At 36.3% G+C, this 14836-nt stretch overlaps 2 protein-coding genes and 2 long non-coding RNA genes across 4 annotated transcripts; 1 reads left to right on the top strand and 3 right to left on the bottom strand.

Annotated features, from left to right (window-relative positions):
- The first annotated feature begins 403 nt into the window (after positions 1–403).
- LOC121248616 lies at positions 404–7348 on the top strand. Its single transcript, XM_041147133.1, has 2 exons — positions 404–579; positions 6756–7348. The coding sequence occupies exon 2, from the start codon at positions 6779–6781 to the stop codon at positions 7220–7222; it is 444 nt and encodes a 147-aa protein (XP_041003067.1). The 5' UTR covers positions 404–579; positions 6756–6778; the 3' UTR covers positions 7223–7348.
- On the bottom strand, positions 1769–2074 carry LOC121248621. Its single transcript, XR_005937485.1, has 2 exons — positions 1938–2074; positions 1769–1903 (listed from the first exon to the last, which is right to left on the bottom strand). It is a non-coding gene; the product is annotated as an uncharacterized LOC121248621 (long non-coding RNA).
- Positions 4214–6043, bottom strand: LOC121248619. The gene is made up of 2 exons (XR_005937484.1): positions 4523–6043; positions 4214–4407 (listed from the first exon to the last, which is right to left on the bottom strand). It is a non-coding gene; the product is annotated as an uncharacterized LOC121248619 (long non-coding RNA).
- A 1845-nt stretch (positions 7349–9193) lies between the features above and the next one.
- Positions 9194–13809, bottom strand: LOC121248613 (serine/threonine protein phosphatase 2A 59 kDa regulatory subunit B' gamma isoform-like). The gene is made up of 2 exons (XM_041147130.1): positions 11900–13809; positions 9194–9904 (listed from the first exon to the last, which is right to left on the bottom strand). The coding sequence occupies exons 1-2, from the start codon at positions 13133–13135 to the stop codon at positions 9515–9517; spliced, it is 1626 nt and encodes a 541-aa protein (XP_041003064.1). The 5' UTR covers positions 13136–13809; the 3' UTR covers positions 9194–9514.
- Between the last annotated feature and the right edge of the window lie 1027 nt (positions 13810–14836).

Here is a 14836-nt window from a genome sequence, read left to right as displayed (position 1 = left end):
TTGACATTTTTGACCGGTGGAGTAGGTATATCACTTTGATAGTCGGAAAGTGATGGATTTGACATTTTCGACCTAGAAAGAAAAAAGGGAAAATGAAATAAATAAGAACCTAGATTTTTGATACAATAGCATAGGAAAGGAAGGACTAAAGGAGACAGAGGACTCCTACGACTGTTTTCTTGTTTTTGGTTGAGAGAATGGAGAGAGTTTTCTTAGAGAGAGGGTGGTCAACTTCGTATCTGAGAATTTTGAGAAAGGAGCTGAATCAACATTATGAGTTCTAAGAATTTTAGACAGAAAGTTCCTACATTGCCTCACTTTGGCTGTGCATAATGGGCCGTAAGCCCGACCCGTCCGAAAGAACCGACCTCCCCCAACCCGTAAAATACGGGTTGACCGGGTCATTAGTTTGATATCGAGTAAAAACAACCCGTCAATCCGTCGAAACCGATTCAGTTGACGAAAACAACTGAGACGAAAACACTTATCTTCTCTCCACTGCGGAAACCTAGTCACTGTCGCCGTTCTCCGTCACCGTTCGCCGTCGCCATCGCCGATCGCAGAGGTCATCACAGACGGGTGCGTTCTCTCTCTCTCTCTCTCTCTCTCTCTCTTGTTCTAACTTCGAGCTTTGTTTGGTGCTCTGTGTGTGCGTGCGTCTGTTTGATGGGTAAGAAAGGGAAACGGATTTACACTCTGGCTCTGCCAATCAAACACTCCCTTGGGCTGGGAATCTACATGTTTGATCCCAATCAGAAAATTGTTACTCTGAAATGTGATTTGGCTTATTATCTTGATTTGGGTATATTCGAGAAAAAAAAAAAAACACTGGTATTGTTGGTAATCGTTTGAAGGGATATTTTGTTGGGTTCATATGGTGGTTCCGGGATCTTTGGCTAGTGCAAATATAGTTTAAAGATCCCTGTAATTACTCTGGTCAGAGCTTCCCTTATTTGTTAATAGACCATTATTTGTTAATACTCATGTACATGTAAATTAAATAGGTCTAAGGGGGCACATAGAAGAGAGAGATATTAAAGATTTGAAAAAGAAATTGGATAATTAATGTAGATGACAGAGATTTGGTTAGTCATTAGTGGAGATTTGGTTAGTCATTAGTGGCTAATTAACAACTGAAAATAAACTATTTGTTGCTAAATGTGTTGTGGTTTTGTTGGAGAATGTATGTAACCCAGAATAAGCTAGCTAGAGAGTCTGGGTTACACCCAAAAGAAAAAAAAAATATAATTGTTATTTTAGAAAATGAAATCCATATATGAAAAATAGCACACCTAGAGAGTCTTTTTCCTTTTAGGGATACTAGTTTTCCATGGGGACAGTGACCTTCTTTTAATCCCAGCTGAACAGCCAGAAAGGCAGTGTATACTAAGAAAGATGGTTATGTATGTTAGATCATCTTGAAACATGTAAAGGAAATATACAAAACAGATGGTTATGTTTTGATTTCATCAAGTAAAGAAATGGAGCATTTGCTGAAAAGGTTTAACTGCTTAGCACTTTTCCTACCACTTTTTCTTCGACATCATGCTGGAAAAAGAGATACTTTCCAATATTGTTAGAAAGTAAGGTACTTTCCAATAAAAAATTTTAAACATGAGGATAGAGAGAGAAATGTTAATGGTGGGGTGGGTTTTCCATGGAAGTTTAAACCCAGAATAAACTGACATTGGCATTTTCGTCTTGTCTTTTTCAGCCCAAACTATAATTGTTATTTAATCATATTAATGTAATGAAAAATATACGTGAGTGATGGTGGTTTCTCTTTCTTTTGAGTTTCTTTAAATCATAAAAATAGAGTAATTTTCAGTTCATATCCTAATATTTTGATTTTTATATGTTATATTATATGTTAGCTCATATATGGATTGCTTCGAAAGTGACACTCATACAAATTTAAGAGATAATGAGACTGCTACTCCTTTGGAAAACCGATCACAAATGGCTTCAAATATTAACTTGTCTAGTGGCACAAGTCTCCCAGTCCCTCCTCGTAAAAGGAGGGCAAATAAAGACCCCTTAGCAGTGTGGGACCATTTCACTAAAATAGATGGATGCCCTTTAAATGACCCAAAAGCGAAGTGTAATTATTGTCAAAAGATTTATTCTTGTCATCCCAAAAGACATGGTACATCAAGTATGCTACAACATCTTGGTACTTTTAAGCAACATCCTCATAGAATCAGACTTACGGATCAACAGACTATGAGTCGTGAGGGGGCTCTTGAGGGAATTGGAGATAGTGATGTCAATAACTCGGCAAATGCACATAAGTTTGATTCAAAAAATGTACGAATGACAATTGCTAAAATGATAATTTGTGATGAGCTTCCATTTAGAATAGTAGAAGCCCAGGGATTTAGGAAAGTATGTAGATCACTTGAACCAAGGTTCCAAGTGCCATCTCGAACTACTGCAGCGAGAGACTGTATTAAACTATTTAAAATGGAGAAAGAGAAGTTAAGGAAAATATTTAAGACGGTTGGGCGGGTTAGTTTAACCACTGACACATGGACATCGATTCAAAACTTAAATTATATGTGTCTTACTGCACACTTTATCGATTGTAAATGGAAACTACACAAAAGAATTCTAAACTTTTGCATGATCCCTAATCACAAAGGAGAAACTATTGGAAAGTATGTAGATTCATGTCTACAAGATTGGGGGTATTGAAAGGATCTTTACTGTCACAGTTGACAAAACTTCCTCAAACGATGTTGCCATTGAGTATTTGAGGAAGTTCGTAGGAGGTCATTTGTTGGAAGGGAAGTATATTCACATCAGGTGTTGTGCCCATATTATGAACCTCATTGTGAATGATGGGCTAAAAGATTGTGATGATTCAATCATAAGGGTGTGCAATGCGGTGTACCATTTGAAGTTTGTTGGAGATTCTCATATCCACTACTTGTGATGATTCAATCATAAGGGTGCGCAATGCGGTGTATTGTGATGATTTACACAGTATGTTAGTAGTAGAGGGAGCTCTTGCTAAATCCTCATGGACAAGAATTGGAAAAATGTTATCCTTTACTATATTGTTTTGCTCTCCTGAACCTGAATCATAGGAACCTGTCATGTTTAATTCAGGTCATTTGCCAGCATCTGCCCTATGCATTCCAACTACGGAATATATCTTGTTCATTGTATCTTCTCAAATGTGTTAATTCGGGAGAGACAGATGATGTAAAATACTCGAGGAACATTCTCAAACTCAATTCATTCAATCTTCAAAGATTAGATTATGTAACGTGATATTACTCTATATAAACCTTAAACTACCCCTGGCTTGTGACTATTTTGACTCCAAAAATTAGTGTTGCCGTCTTAGGAAACTTCAGATGAAAAAACAGAATATCTAGGTATTGTTTTCCTCACAAGTATGCTCAAGCAGTGTTGATTTAACATTAGCAAAGCATTCTAAATGGTCTACTAGACGGTTCATGGTTGAAGAAGACAACTCACAGTACAATTACCATTTACTTCCAATTTCAAATTCAAGAATTCCAACCCATTTTCGTTGCTAAGAAAATGAAGGAAAATGGATGACCTTGAAACTATGATATCTAGGCTTCTCATCGTGTGAGGCCCAAGAAAACAAAAACCTACCATCCAATCCAAGTGAGCCTAAAAGAAACCATTTGGTGGGTTCATATTATTCAATTATTGAACCCAAATCAAAGTGTTATGAAAGATTGAAGATTCAAATTTTAATTGCACGTCCTTTTGCTCCCCCCTCCTTTTCCCAGCAACCAACCAGAAAGTCAAAGAAAACAGAAATAAAAAATTTAAGAAGGCACATAATTCGATTCTGGTAACAAAGATGACCATAAGAAAGAACAAAGAACAAGAAAATCGCGGGTGTGTTTTACCTTGTTGAATATAGTCTGCAGATCCCAAGACCAAAGGCGAGACACCGAGTAGCAGTGGCTTCTAAACCCCTGAATCAAGGTTTATCCAAGGGGGGTCCGTGAACTTTGTTTAAACTCACTTGCCAGTGATCTCCCCTTCTTACCCGCTTATAACTTTAGACCGGGAACCGGTCCTCTCGGTTACCGTTGTTATTTCATCGTTTTATTGAATTGGGAATTATGGAAGACACAGACGGTTTTGATCGTTATCGGTTCGAGTTGTGGTATGCACTACGCATGCACGTTGTACTTCAAACTTCAAATGATAAACTGTGAGAAAGTGAACATAATATGATTGAATCATATTGATGTGTTTGTTGGAGATTCTCATATCCACTACTGCCATGTCCTCGATCAAAAAAGTATGAACATAGTCAGATGTTTAGAGTTGAAACGACAGGGTTGTTGGCAGTTCACCAGTGTTGCATGGCACTCTACCAGCTTGTGGGGCGTGGAGGAACGGTGAAGACTATTTCTGAAAAATTGGAAATCAGGGAGTCAAGCAGTATGACGTGTGCATAGTTTACATGCGTAGATGTGCAGCGGCACGTAAATACCACACACTGATTTGGCCAATAAATGTGACTCACGTGTTGCTTCGTCTTGAACTCCATTAAGGGAGGTTTTAGATCGTGGTCAATGGCCTTTAACTCTACCCGTGGGGTAGGTACATCACTCTGATAGTCGGAAAGCGGTAGATTTGACTTTTTTGACCTAGAAAGAAAAAAAGGGAAAATGAAATAAATAAGAAACTAGATTTTTGATACAATAGCAAAGGAAAAGAAGGACTATAGGAGACCGAGGACTCCTACGAGTGTTTTCTTGTTTTTGGTTGAGAGAATGGAGAGAGTTTTCTTAGAGAGGGGGTGGTAAACTTCATATCTGAGAATTTTGAGAAAGGAGCTGAATCAACATTATGAGTTCTAAGAATTTTAGACAGAAAATTCCTCACTTTTCCCCTACATTGCCTCACTTTCTCACAGTTTATCATTTGAAGTTTGGAGTACAATGTGCATGCGTAGTGCGTACCACAACTCGAACCGATAACGATCAAAACCGCCCGTGTCTTCCATAATTCCCAATTCAATAAAACGATGAAATAACAACGGTAACCGAGAGGACCGGTTCCCGGTCTAAAGTTATAAGCGGGTAAGAAGTGGAGATCACTGGCAGGTGAGTTTAAACAAAGTTCACGGACCCCCATTGGATAAACCTTGATTCAGGGGTTTAGAAGCCACTGCTACTCGGTGTCTCGCCTTTGGTCTTGGGATCTGCAGACTATATTCAACAAGGTAAAACACACCCACGATTTTTTTGTTCTTTCTTATGGTCATCTTCGTTACCAGAATCGAATTATGTTCCTTCTTAAATTTTTTATTTCTGTTCTCTTTGACTTTCTGGTTGGTTGCTGGGAAAAGGAGGGGGGAGCGAAAGGACGTGCAATTAAAATTTGAATCTTCAATCTTTCATAACACTTTGATTTGGGTTCAATAATTGAATAATATGAACCCACCAAATGGTTTCTTTTAGGCTCACTTGGATTGGATGGTAGGTTTTTGTTTTCTTGGGCCTCACACGATGAGAAGCCTAGATATCATAGTTTCAAGAAGGTCATCCATTTTCCTTCATTTTCTTAGCAACGAAAATGGGTTGGAATTCTTGAATTTGAAATTGGAAGTAAATGGTAATTGTACTGTGAGTTGTCTTCTTCAACCATGAACCGTCTAGTAGACCATTTAGAATGCTTTGCTAATGTTAAATCAACACTGCTTGAGCATACTTGTGAGGAAAACAGTACCTAGATATTCTGTTTTTTCATCTGAAGTTTCCTAAGACGGCAACACTAATTTTTGGAGTCAAAATGGTCACAAGCCAGGGGTAGTTTAAGGTTTATATAGAGTAATATCACGTTACATAATCTAATCTTTGAAGATTGAATGAATTGAGTTTGAGAATGTTCCTCGAGTATTTTACATCATCTGTCTCTCCCGAATTAACACATTTGAGAAGATACAATAAACAGCATAGATTCCGTAGTTGGAATGCGTAGGGCAGATGCTGGCAAATGACCTGAATTAAACATGATAGGTTCCTATTCAGGAGAGCAAAACAATATAGTAAAGGATAACATTTTTCCAATTCTTGTCCATGAGGATTTAGCAAGAGCTCCCTCTACTACTAACATACTGTGTAAATCAGAATCCTCTTGATGAGTACAAACTCATAGGAAAGTGATCGTGATACTTGATCAAGTCTTAATGTCAAGGATCTTTATCTTATATGACCACAGGACAATCTTCATCTATATTAAACCAAAATATGGGTTTTAAAAAAAGAAACATTAAACAAAATATGGAAACATGCAGATGGACTAGAAACGAGAAGTGAATTATCAATGGTATTACCAACAGAATCTTGTTACTTATAAGCCTGTGTAGAAACTCACCGCTTTTTGTGGGACCACGTCAGTCATAGAAGAGTTCAAAATGCAATTACTTTTTTATGCTAGTTGATATGTATTGCTTACACATCGGTGGTGTGTTTGATGTTTCAAAAGTAGGCTTGCAAATAGAATTTTTGTTATATTATATAGCCAACGGGTGAAGTTAGTCCTAGCAGAAGATATACCTGGAATGATTCCATGTTGTACTTGCACCTTCATGTTCAAGTGATGGCATATGCTCCATTCTTACTGTCTCGGCAGTTGGCACCTATGGGAATAAACATGCTACCAGTGTTGGTCTTTGGGAAGTTTAATGAGGCACAATGGTATTAACTACTATGAAATTCCTCTTATATTTGAATTTTCAACATAATGAACAGGTTGAGCAATATACCAATACAAAATGTCTGTAGGCATGGCAAGTGTGATCATGCCCTCAACCTTCAGAGCCTTCTCTGTCAACAGCAGCAGCAGAGATCGTGTAAATTTAAGCACTGATATTGGGCGGTGTCATGGTATAAGGGCAATGCGCATAGAGAAACCCCTTGAGGAACTGTACAATGTGAGGGTGGAACGGAAAGTGAAACCGGAGCGATTGGCAGAGCTTGGGGTTTCGAGATGGTCAGTGTGGAAGACTGGCAAATGCAAGTTGCCCTGGGACTGGCAGGTCGACCAATTGGTTTACATTGAGGAAGGGGAAGTGAGAGTGGTGCCTGAAGGCAGCAAGAAGTTCATGCAATTTGTTGCTGGAGACCTTGTTCGCTACCCAAAGTGGTTTGAGGCTGACCTCTGGTTCAATGGTCCATACCAAGAGCGTTACATTTTCAGAGCATATGGTGATGACTGAGAATCCGTTATGTTAAGATACATGGAGTAATTAGAGTCCTTTCTTTAATAGTATTGTTGTTTATTTCAAGTGCAGCAGTGCTTGCTTGAACTCAAAATATATTAGAATCACGTCGTTGGTTTTAAATCAATTTACCATGCGAGTTCAAAGTAATAATAATAATTAATTATGACTGCCAATTGCCCGCGTGAATAGAAATCATTCAGATACTAATGACAGAAAATGTGAAACGAACTACAATTTTTATTCCAGCTTATATACTCTATATTTCTGAACTTACCTTTTGTTTTCCATGCAATAGGGAAAAAAAAAAAGGGTACTTGCGCTTAGAGCATAAATTTCAAGGAATAAAGGAAACACAGGAGGTGCTGTAAGCGAAAGGAAGGAATTAAATTAATAATGATTTATCTTAGCATCAAGGTGAAAACTCTAGCTTTCCATGTTGTACAACTTATCATTCAGTCAGGCACAAACACTGATAAAGTGAAAACTTTAACAAGAGTAACAAGGAGACAACATGATTTTTAAAATGAAAATATTTTATCTACAAAGGAATAGTATAAAAATAAATTCACAAACTGATATAATAGTATATAATACATTAGATTATAATGTTTTTTTTTTTATCATAAAGTACATTTTTTTTTTGTAAAATACATATGTCATATCGCATTAAATCACGTTAAATTGTAAACTTCATTTTCTAAAATCTCATTGTACACCAAACATTTTACTTTCCGAAACATAAGGTATACATCTTAGTCCCTTGGATACTAACAAAACCTTTTGGTTCACGAGGATACATCACAAGGGTATATTTGGTAGATGGGATGGGATGAGATATTTTTAAAACTTCTTGCAATTTCCTTCTTAGAGATAAAACACTTTTTAATTTTAAATTTTTAACTTTTTCATTAAATCATTACCTAAATATTAAAATTTTTACAAATTTTAAAACAAAATACAAAAATTAATATAATTTTTTCAAATTTCAAAATAAAAAGACAATGTTAGTCTCCCAAAAGTGTCACGCACTTGTTCACGTAGTTTTGGGGCAAAATGGCATCTCTTAAAAGAATAAAAAATAAAATAAAAATTAAACCATTTATCTCTCCAAAAAAGATTATTAAACCATTTTTTTCTCATTTTTTAACTTTTTTTTTATTTTTTAAAATCTAATAAAATATCTTAATGAATTTTTATTCACGTATCATTTTATAACTATTCACAAAATTTTAAAATAGTTCAAATCTTCGAGTGTTGATACAAAATTGATCAGGCCCAGCCCGCTAAGAAAGGATCACCAAAAGCATAAGGATAAAAGGTAAAGATAAAAACTAAAGAGGTGAAGAGTAAGAGAAGTAAAGTCAGAGTCAAAGAGAAATGCCTCGATAAAAGGGGGATTCCCTACCAGACAAAGGACGACTTCTTCTACCCTCATTTTGGGGGTTTTAGAGATATCATTTTCTTTATCTAGACAATAAGGTCATCAACCTCCATTTTGCTATCCTTATTGTACTGATAAATATATGAGGTTACGAGATACTGTATAAATCATCAAGTATAGTTGATTTGCTCTCAAATATCCCGTAGATATAGATTTTATGTCAAATTATGTAAATTTGTATGTCTCTATTATTTATATGTTATTTATTGTTTACTCTCATGGATGAATGCAAGGACATCGCACCGACACTCAAGCTACTATCGTGGGCCAATCAATTTCCAAGGATTACTGATTCTTCCTTTCCGACCAGTCCCAAAAAATGCTTCAACACCAAGTGTCCAAACAAGCCCTTAGTCCCGGAGATACTAAAAAAGCAGACATTACTTGGTCATGCTCACAATAGTAAAATAAACCAGTCATGGCAACTTGTTCAGCGCGCAATTTGTTCCGCCAACCATAAGACACGGTAGATTAAAATTTTTGGAAGAAAGATTGTATATGCGTCTGACACAAACACAACTCGGTACGAAATAAACAAGGCTATGGCACAAAAGGAAACATCCTTTACATCATTACACAATAAAGTAATAATCAGACAGGTATCCGAACTTCTTTAACGAAACCCTTATGATACAGACTCTCGATGGGGGAATAGAACAAAGGAATGAGCCAAGATCTCAAGAACAAGGACCAACCGCAATATCCCCAAAACCCCAACTTCATTTTTCCTTGATATACTAGGAGAAACCCAACAAAAGTATCCTTGGATTGTACCAATGGGATTCCGCCTGCTCTTGTTCCCGTAGCCGAGAAAGGCGAACTCTTGCAACATGATGTCCAGTGGCTCAATTACCTGCAGTAGCCCAAGGCTTTGTGGTGGTAGCAATGGCAATGGAAGAGACAAATCTTGAGACAAGGACAGCCTCATTGCTTACAGCCTTAGAGGCTGCCACATCTTCCAAGCGCTTCCAGGTTGATTCTCGCTTCTCCTGTGTCTCCCTCTCCTTGACTTCATCTTCTTCATATTTCACTGAGCACTCATCAAAGAGTGTTGGATCTGCATCTGAAAATATTTTGCTCACATTCAATGTCAAACTCTGAACAGCTTGGTTCCAGTGACCACGTGTATTTCTCTCCAAAGCTGGGTAAATTATAGGCAGAATCACATTACGGTTCTGTGTGATTAAATTTCTTATGTGATCGTTGTTCCACAAGAACAATGCACGTTCAGATACCTGCCAGTTAAACATCCATCCAGTAATCTCTTATTGATTTTGAATTTCACACGCTCAAACAAAATGCATGGCCATAAGCCTAGTAATTGGAAAGTATGCAGGGAAGCTCCAGAAGTAATGAGACAATTAAGAATGGAGAGTACAAGTTTCTGTTCGTGACCGATCTATGTTGGGCAGAAGGCAGCCAACATGTATGCTGCATGTGATTTCTGCAAATCATACAGCTTTTCTTGCTACAAATATTTAGTCCAAATTTACTTATTAAAGAAGTTCTCCAAATTCACAAAGCGGAAAATGAATGAAATACATTTCTGGCATAGACGATCTCAGCCACTCCTTTCAATATATGAGACAATGCTCTGCTCAGCTTTAGTATAAGATAACAAGACATGTTCATTTTATGACTCCTTGAATATTATTACTTATAGGCTATAGCTATAGGCTATAGCTTGCCTCAAAGATGAAGACTTGTAAATAACGTCACATTAGTTTACTTCTTAAAAAAACCATAGTTTTTTTCTTTTTAAGTTACACCTCACCCAATGGGTCTTTAATTTATGACCTTACCCATTTTATTAAGGGAGAAGCATCATTTGAGCTAGAGCTCACTGGCACGATGCAGACAAAATGTTGCAGCAAAAAGAAAGAGTTTAGGTGGAAAGTACCATTCGTGGCATAAAGCATCATTTGCATCTTCTATATGCATACAAGTCCTGATTAATGATGGCCAGCCTTTCCATTCTCTTCTAAAAAACGAACAATTCCCAATCTAGTTGGATAAACTGATGTCTTCAACTAAATTCTGATGGGATTTTTACTCAGTTCTACAGCACACAATGTTGGAAGATCATCAAAACCCAGCTATAAGCCTATAATTGCTTTGAACAACTTTTGGGTCAGCGTGGAAGATGTTCTAGGTTCGAGAGTTTCAATCGTATAATATTTTAGGGTATATCATAGTGTAAGGAAACACCTGTTTTTTTTTTGTTGGGGGGGGGGGGAGGAATGGTTCAACCAAAGCATCAAGTATGATCTATATTGGAGGGAGATACCAAGAAAAAAAAAATGTTCGGGATATAGCAGCAACATCATTTCCCCCAACAAATCCACTGCCACAGCTTTGAAAAGTAAAAATATCACTATCGCACTATGGGAAATAAGATGTAGTGCTAAATTATTTCCCAAAAAACATGTTTATGGAGAAAGGATATTTTCAAGAACTAGGGTGACTACCCTAGTATTTCAAATTTTCAATAAGGACACCCAACCTTGGGAATAAGTGGCTAAACATATCGACAACCTGAGTCTTAAACAATTTTTTTTTTTTTTCTTTTTAGGTAAGAAGAAATTTGATTGATATAAAGATAGGCATAGCCCAGGTACACTGGAAGTATACATGTGAACACACCAAATTAAGAACTAGAAACTGTTACAAGAAAATCATGGAAGCTGAGACCATTTAAATCTAAAGCAATGGCCCACATAAACAAAGTCTTCCAGAATTGAGTTTAAACAATTATTCTCACAACATTGAAGGGTTGGAAGTAAAGGTGGACTCCATTATGGAATCTCAAAAGCAATGCAGATATGGTTGTGTACTGGGCACAGAATTCTGACATTAACAGAGATGAGGTTATACTAGACTAAAAGAACATTAAATATTACTGTATATGATTGAAGTCCCATTTAATTATTGCATACATAAATATATGAAGACTTATTAACTATTTAGAAACATACATTCCATGCCAAAAAAATCTCTTCACTATCCATCTTCCAAACTTAATGGCTTAGATTATATATCAATATCAAAGCCTCTAGCGTTAACGCAAACCCCAACTCGGAATCCCAATCGTATTCTTACAACAATAAAATTTCCAATGAAGAGTGAATAATGCTTAACTAAAGTTGTGTAGATTGTGGATGACGATAAAGGACAGAAATGATGATAACAACTATTTGGAAGGAAATAAAAGAACAGTCTAAAACCAGTACCTGAAAATGTGAACTGTTGAGGCAGCGACCAATTTGACGAAATAGAGGGACCATGCAGCGCTGGAACTCTGGTCCCTGTGTGGCTTCAAGAACTTCCTCCAATTCACCAAGGAACATAACCTCTTTGGAACTATTAGTTATGGGCCAGTACTTTAAAAGACCTCGAATCACAGTGTCAGCCAGCTTGGCATCCTTCTCCACAAACTGAGTAATGCAATATGAAAGTTGCTGATGGTACATAGATACACATTTTGGCTTATGAAGAGGAATCAAAGCTCGGACAAGGAACAGCTTGTGCTCTTCCTTCAAAGGCAAAGCAAACCCATTAATTATACTGCCCAATATTTCAAGAAATTCTGCAATCCCATTGTGCTTCTCTGTCTCAAAGATGAACCGATAGAAGATGTTATTGATAGCTTTCCGAATGAATGGCCGATGCACCATGAACTTCCCATAAATGCGGTGTAGAATTGTTTTTAGGTAATCCCTTTCTCTTTGATCCTCAGAATCAAACAATTCAAGCAATCTCAATACAAATGACTGGTCAATATATCTTTTAGCAAGTTTGGCATCTGTCTCCGGTGAAACCACAAATCTCAATAAAAATTCGTATACAATCTGTAGATGAGGCCATGCGGGTTCCATGGTCGGTTCCTCCTCTTCTGCATCATACATTTCTGAAGCCTTATTATCATGATTAGGAGATGGAAGTGTTCGAAACAAATTGGCTGTAACCATCTTTGTAATCGCCTGCATTGCCACCTCATTGAACTTCGAAGTTACTGATGTCACATAACCAACAAGCTCAAGCAAAGTTTGCCGCTTAATATCCTTCTCTTTAAGATTTTTTGCTACATCAATGAAATCGAACGTAACACAACACATATTGAGTTTCCTAATAAAGAGACTCTGCTTTTCTGAACCCGAAACATCTTGAAAATTTGGCAAGGCCTCATACACCCCCGAAGCAAGCACAGGGCCTACTTGAGCCGCAACTGGAGTTGATTTTTTCCCTTGATTCGATTTATTCATACTCAACGAGTGAGGAGCAAGAGTCCCATTACTCGAAGGTTTTGAAGAAGCTGAAGTGGGTTTCGAGCTATTAACAGAATTCGGTACACTGAACAAGTTCAAGGACGAATGAGTATTGAGCACTCCATCATTGACATTGTTCGAATCATTATGGGATGATTTTGAGGGTTTTCGAGGTAGTTTACCCAGTATTTGTTTGATCATATCTACAAACACTAAAAAGCTAACCCTAACCCAAGTTTTTTTTTTTCAAGTAACCAAATGTTCCACCTTGAATTAGCTCAAAGTATTAGGCATTCTGATAGTTCTCGAATATAAAATATATGACAACGAAAAATGACACCATCCCAAAAAAAAAAAAAAAATTAATATCTAAATGAACACTTCGGAGTTCAAATTTACAAAGCAGATTCGAAGCCAGAACATTTGGGATTTAAGAACAAAGAGTGGTCTGCAAAGGTATTGAGGAATAAAGAAGAGGGAATCACTCACATTGATGAGACAGCTGGAGAGATCCGAGAGAGCCGGAGACAGAGAAAGAAAATGCGAGACAACTCAAGACAATATAAGCAGAAAAGTGATAATTTAATAACCCATAAACCCTAATTCAAAATCTTTTGGTCTTTGGGGTCCAATTGGTTTCACAGAGAGTGAAAGAGAGAGAGAGAGAGCACAACACAAAAATCAAAACTAAAAATAGAAAATGCTTGTTACAATTACAGCCAATCCCCCCTCTCTCTCTCCCTCGAAAATCTCCGTTCGCCTCTGGCTCGGCCTGTTTCGCACTGTGACGATGAAAATGAAAAAGGAAGCGAAAAAAGAAACAGAGGAAATTTTGGAAATGGAGGTTCAAATGTTTGAATGAAAATGTCGAGCTTTTAAAACCACCTTGTATATCCCTCCGGCTTTGAAATATTCACATGTGATGAGAGGGACAACTAGGATGGGACCCATAAAAAACATCGGACGTGGGTGTGGGTCCTGCCCTCTAATGCCCCGTGGCCCGGGGAATGTGGATTCGGTCATCTTTGGTTGTTTTGGCAATGGCAACATTGGCACGTGTGAGGGGAGTGATCAGCCTAACTTTTTATAGATTTGTTTTGACGCCTTCACACACATTTCAATATAAATTTTTAATTTTTAATCCTATAAATTAAATCTATTAAAATAATGTGTACGGTATATTCTATAAACTGACTTAAAAATAAAATAATTTTTATTTGAATTCTTTTCTTCTCATTATCTTTACATTACATACTGTTAAATAAATAAATAAATAATATAAAAATGATGAATAGAATTTAATAATTATGAGATAATTATATATATAAGATTTTTTTTTTAATGACATGACACGTTCTAATATGATATTAAAAAGAATCACATCATATATATTTCGAAAATATCTAATAATTTTCTCAATTGCCAAGGATCTATTTTGATAACTTTTGAAAGATAATTTTGTTTTAATTTTTCCACTACTATATTACTACCTATTTACTATTCATAATTCATTTCAAGTTTTTTATTTTTATATCATTTTCTTTTGAGTATTTTTTTAACATCCTTAACCATTAAGAAAAAATTAAAAAATATATATAATTTTACTAATAGTCACTTCCTTAACTATTAAGTAAAATAAAAATTAAAAAAAATTAAATATAAAATAAATAGTAAATAAATAATAAGAGAGTAATAATCCTATCATTTTCCTTTTCTTAAACCTTCTTAAGGGAATATGGTGAGGCTCAAGGCCACAACAAAATCATATCTACTAAGATTTTGCTTAGCCATAGATTGCAATTCATTTATAATTACATGGAAGAGATAACTTGTTTGTATTTAGAAAGTATCTTCACTCATCTCATCTCATCTTATCTATTTATAATTTTTTTAAAATTTTAA

The sequence above is a fragment of the Juglans microcarpa x Juglans regia genome, chromosome 2D (genome assembly GCF_004785595.1).
Source record: "Juglans microcarpa x Juglans regia isolate MS1-56 chromosome 2D, Jm3101_v1.0, whole genome shotgun sequence".
NCBI lineage: Eukaryota > Viridiplantae > Streptophyta > Magnoliopsida > Fagales > Juglandaceae > Juglans > Juglans microcarpa x Juglans regia.
The sequence above is the reverse complement of the archived record's forward strand: the minus strand, read 5'-3'. Positions and strand labels throughout refer to the sequence as shown.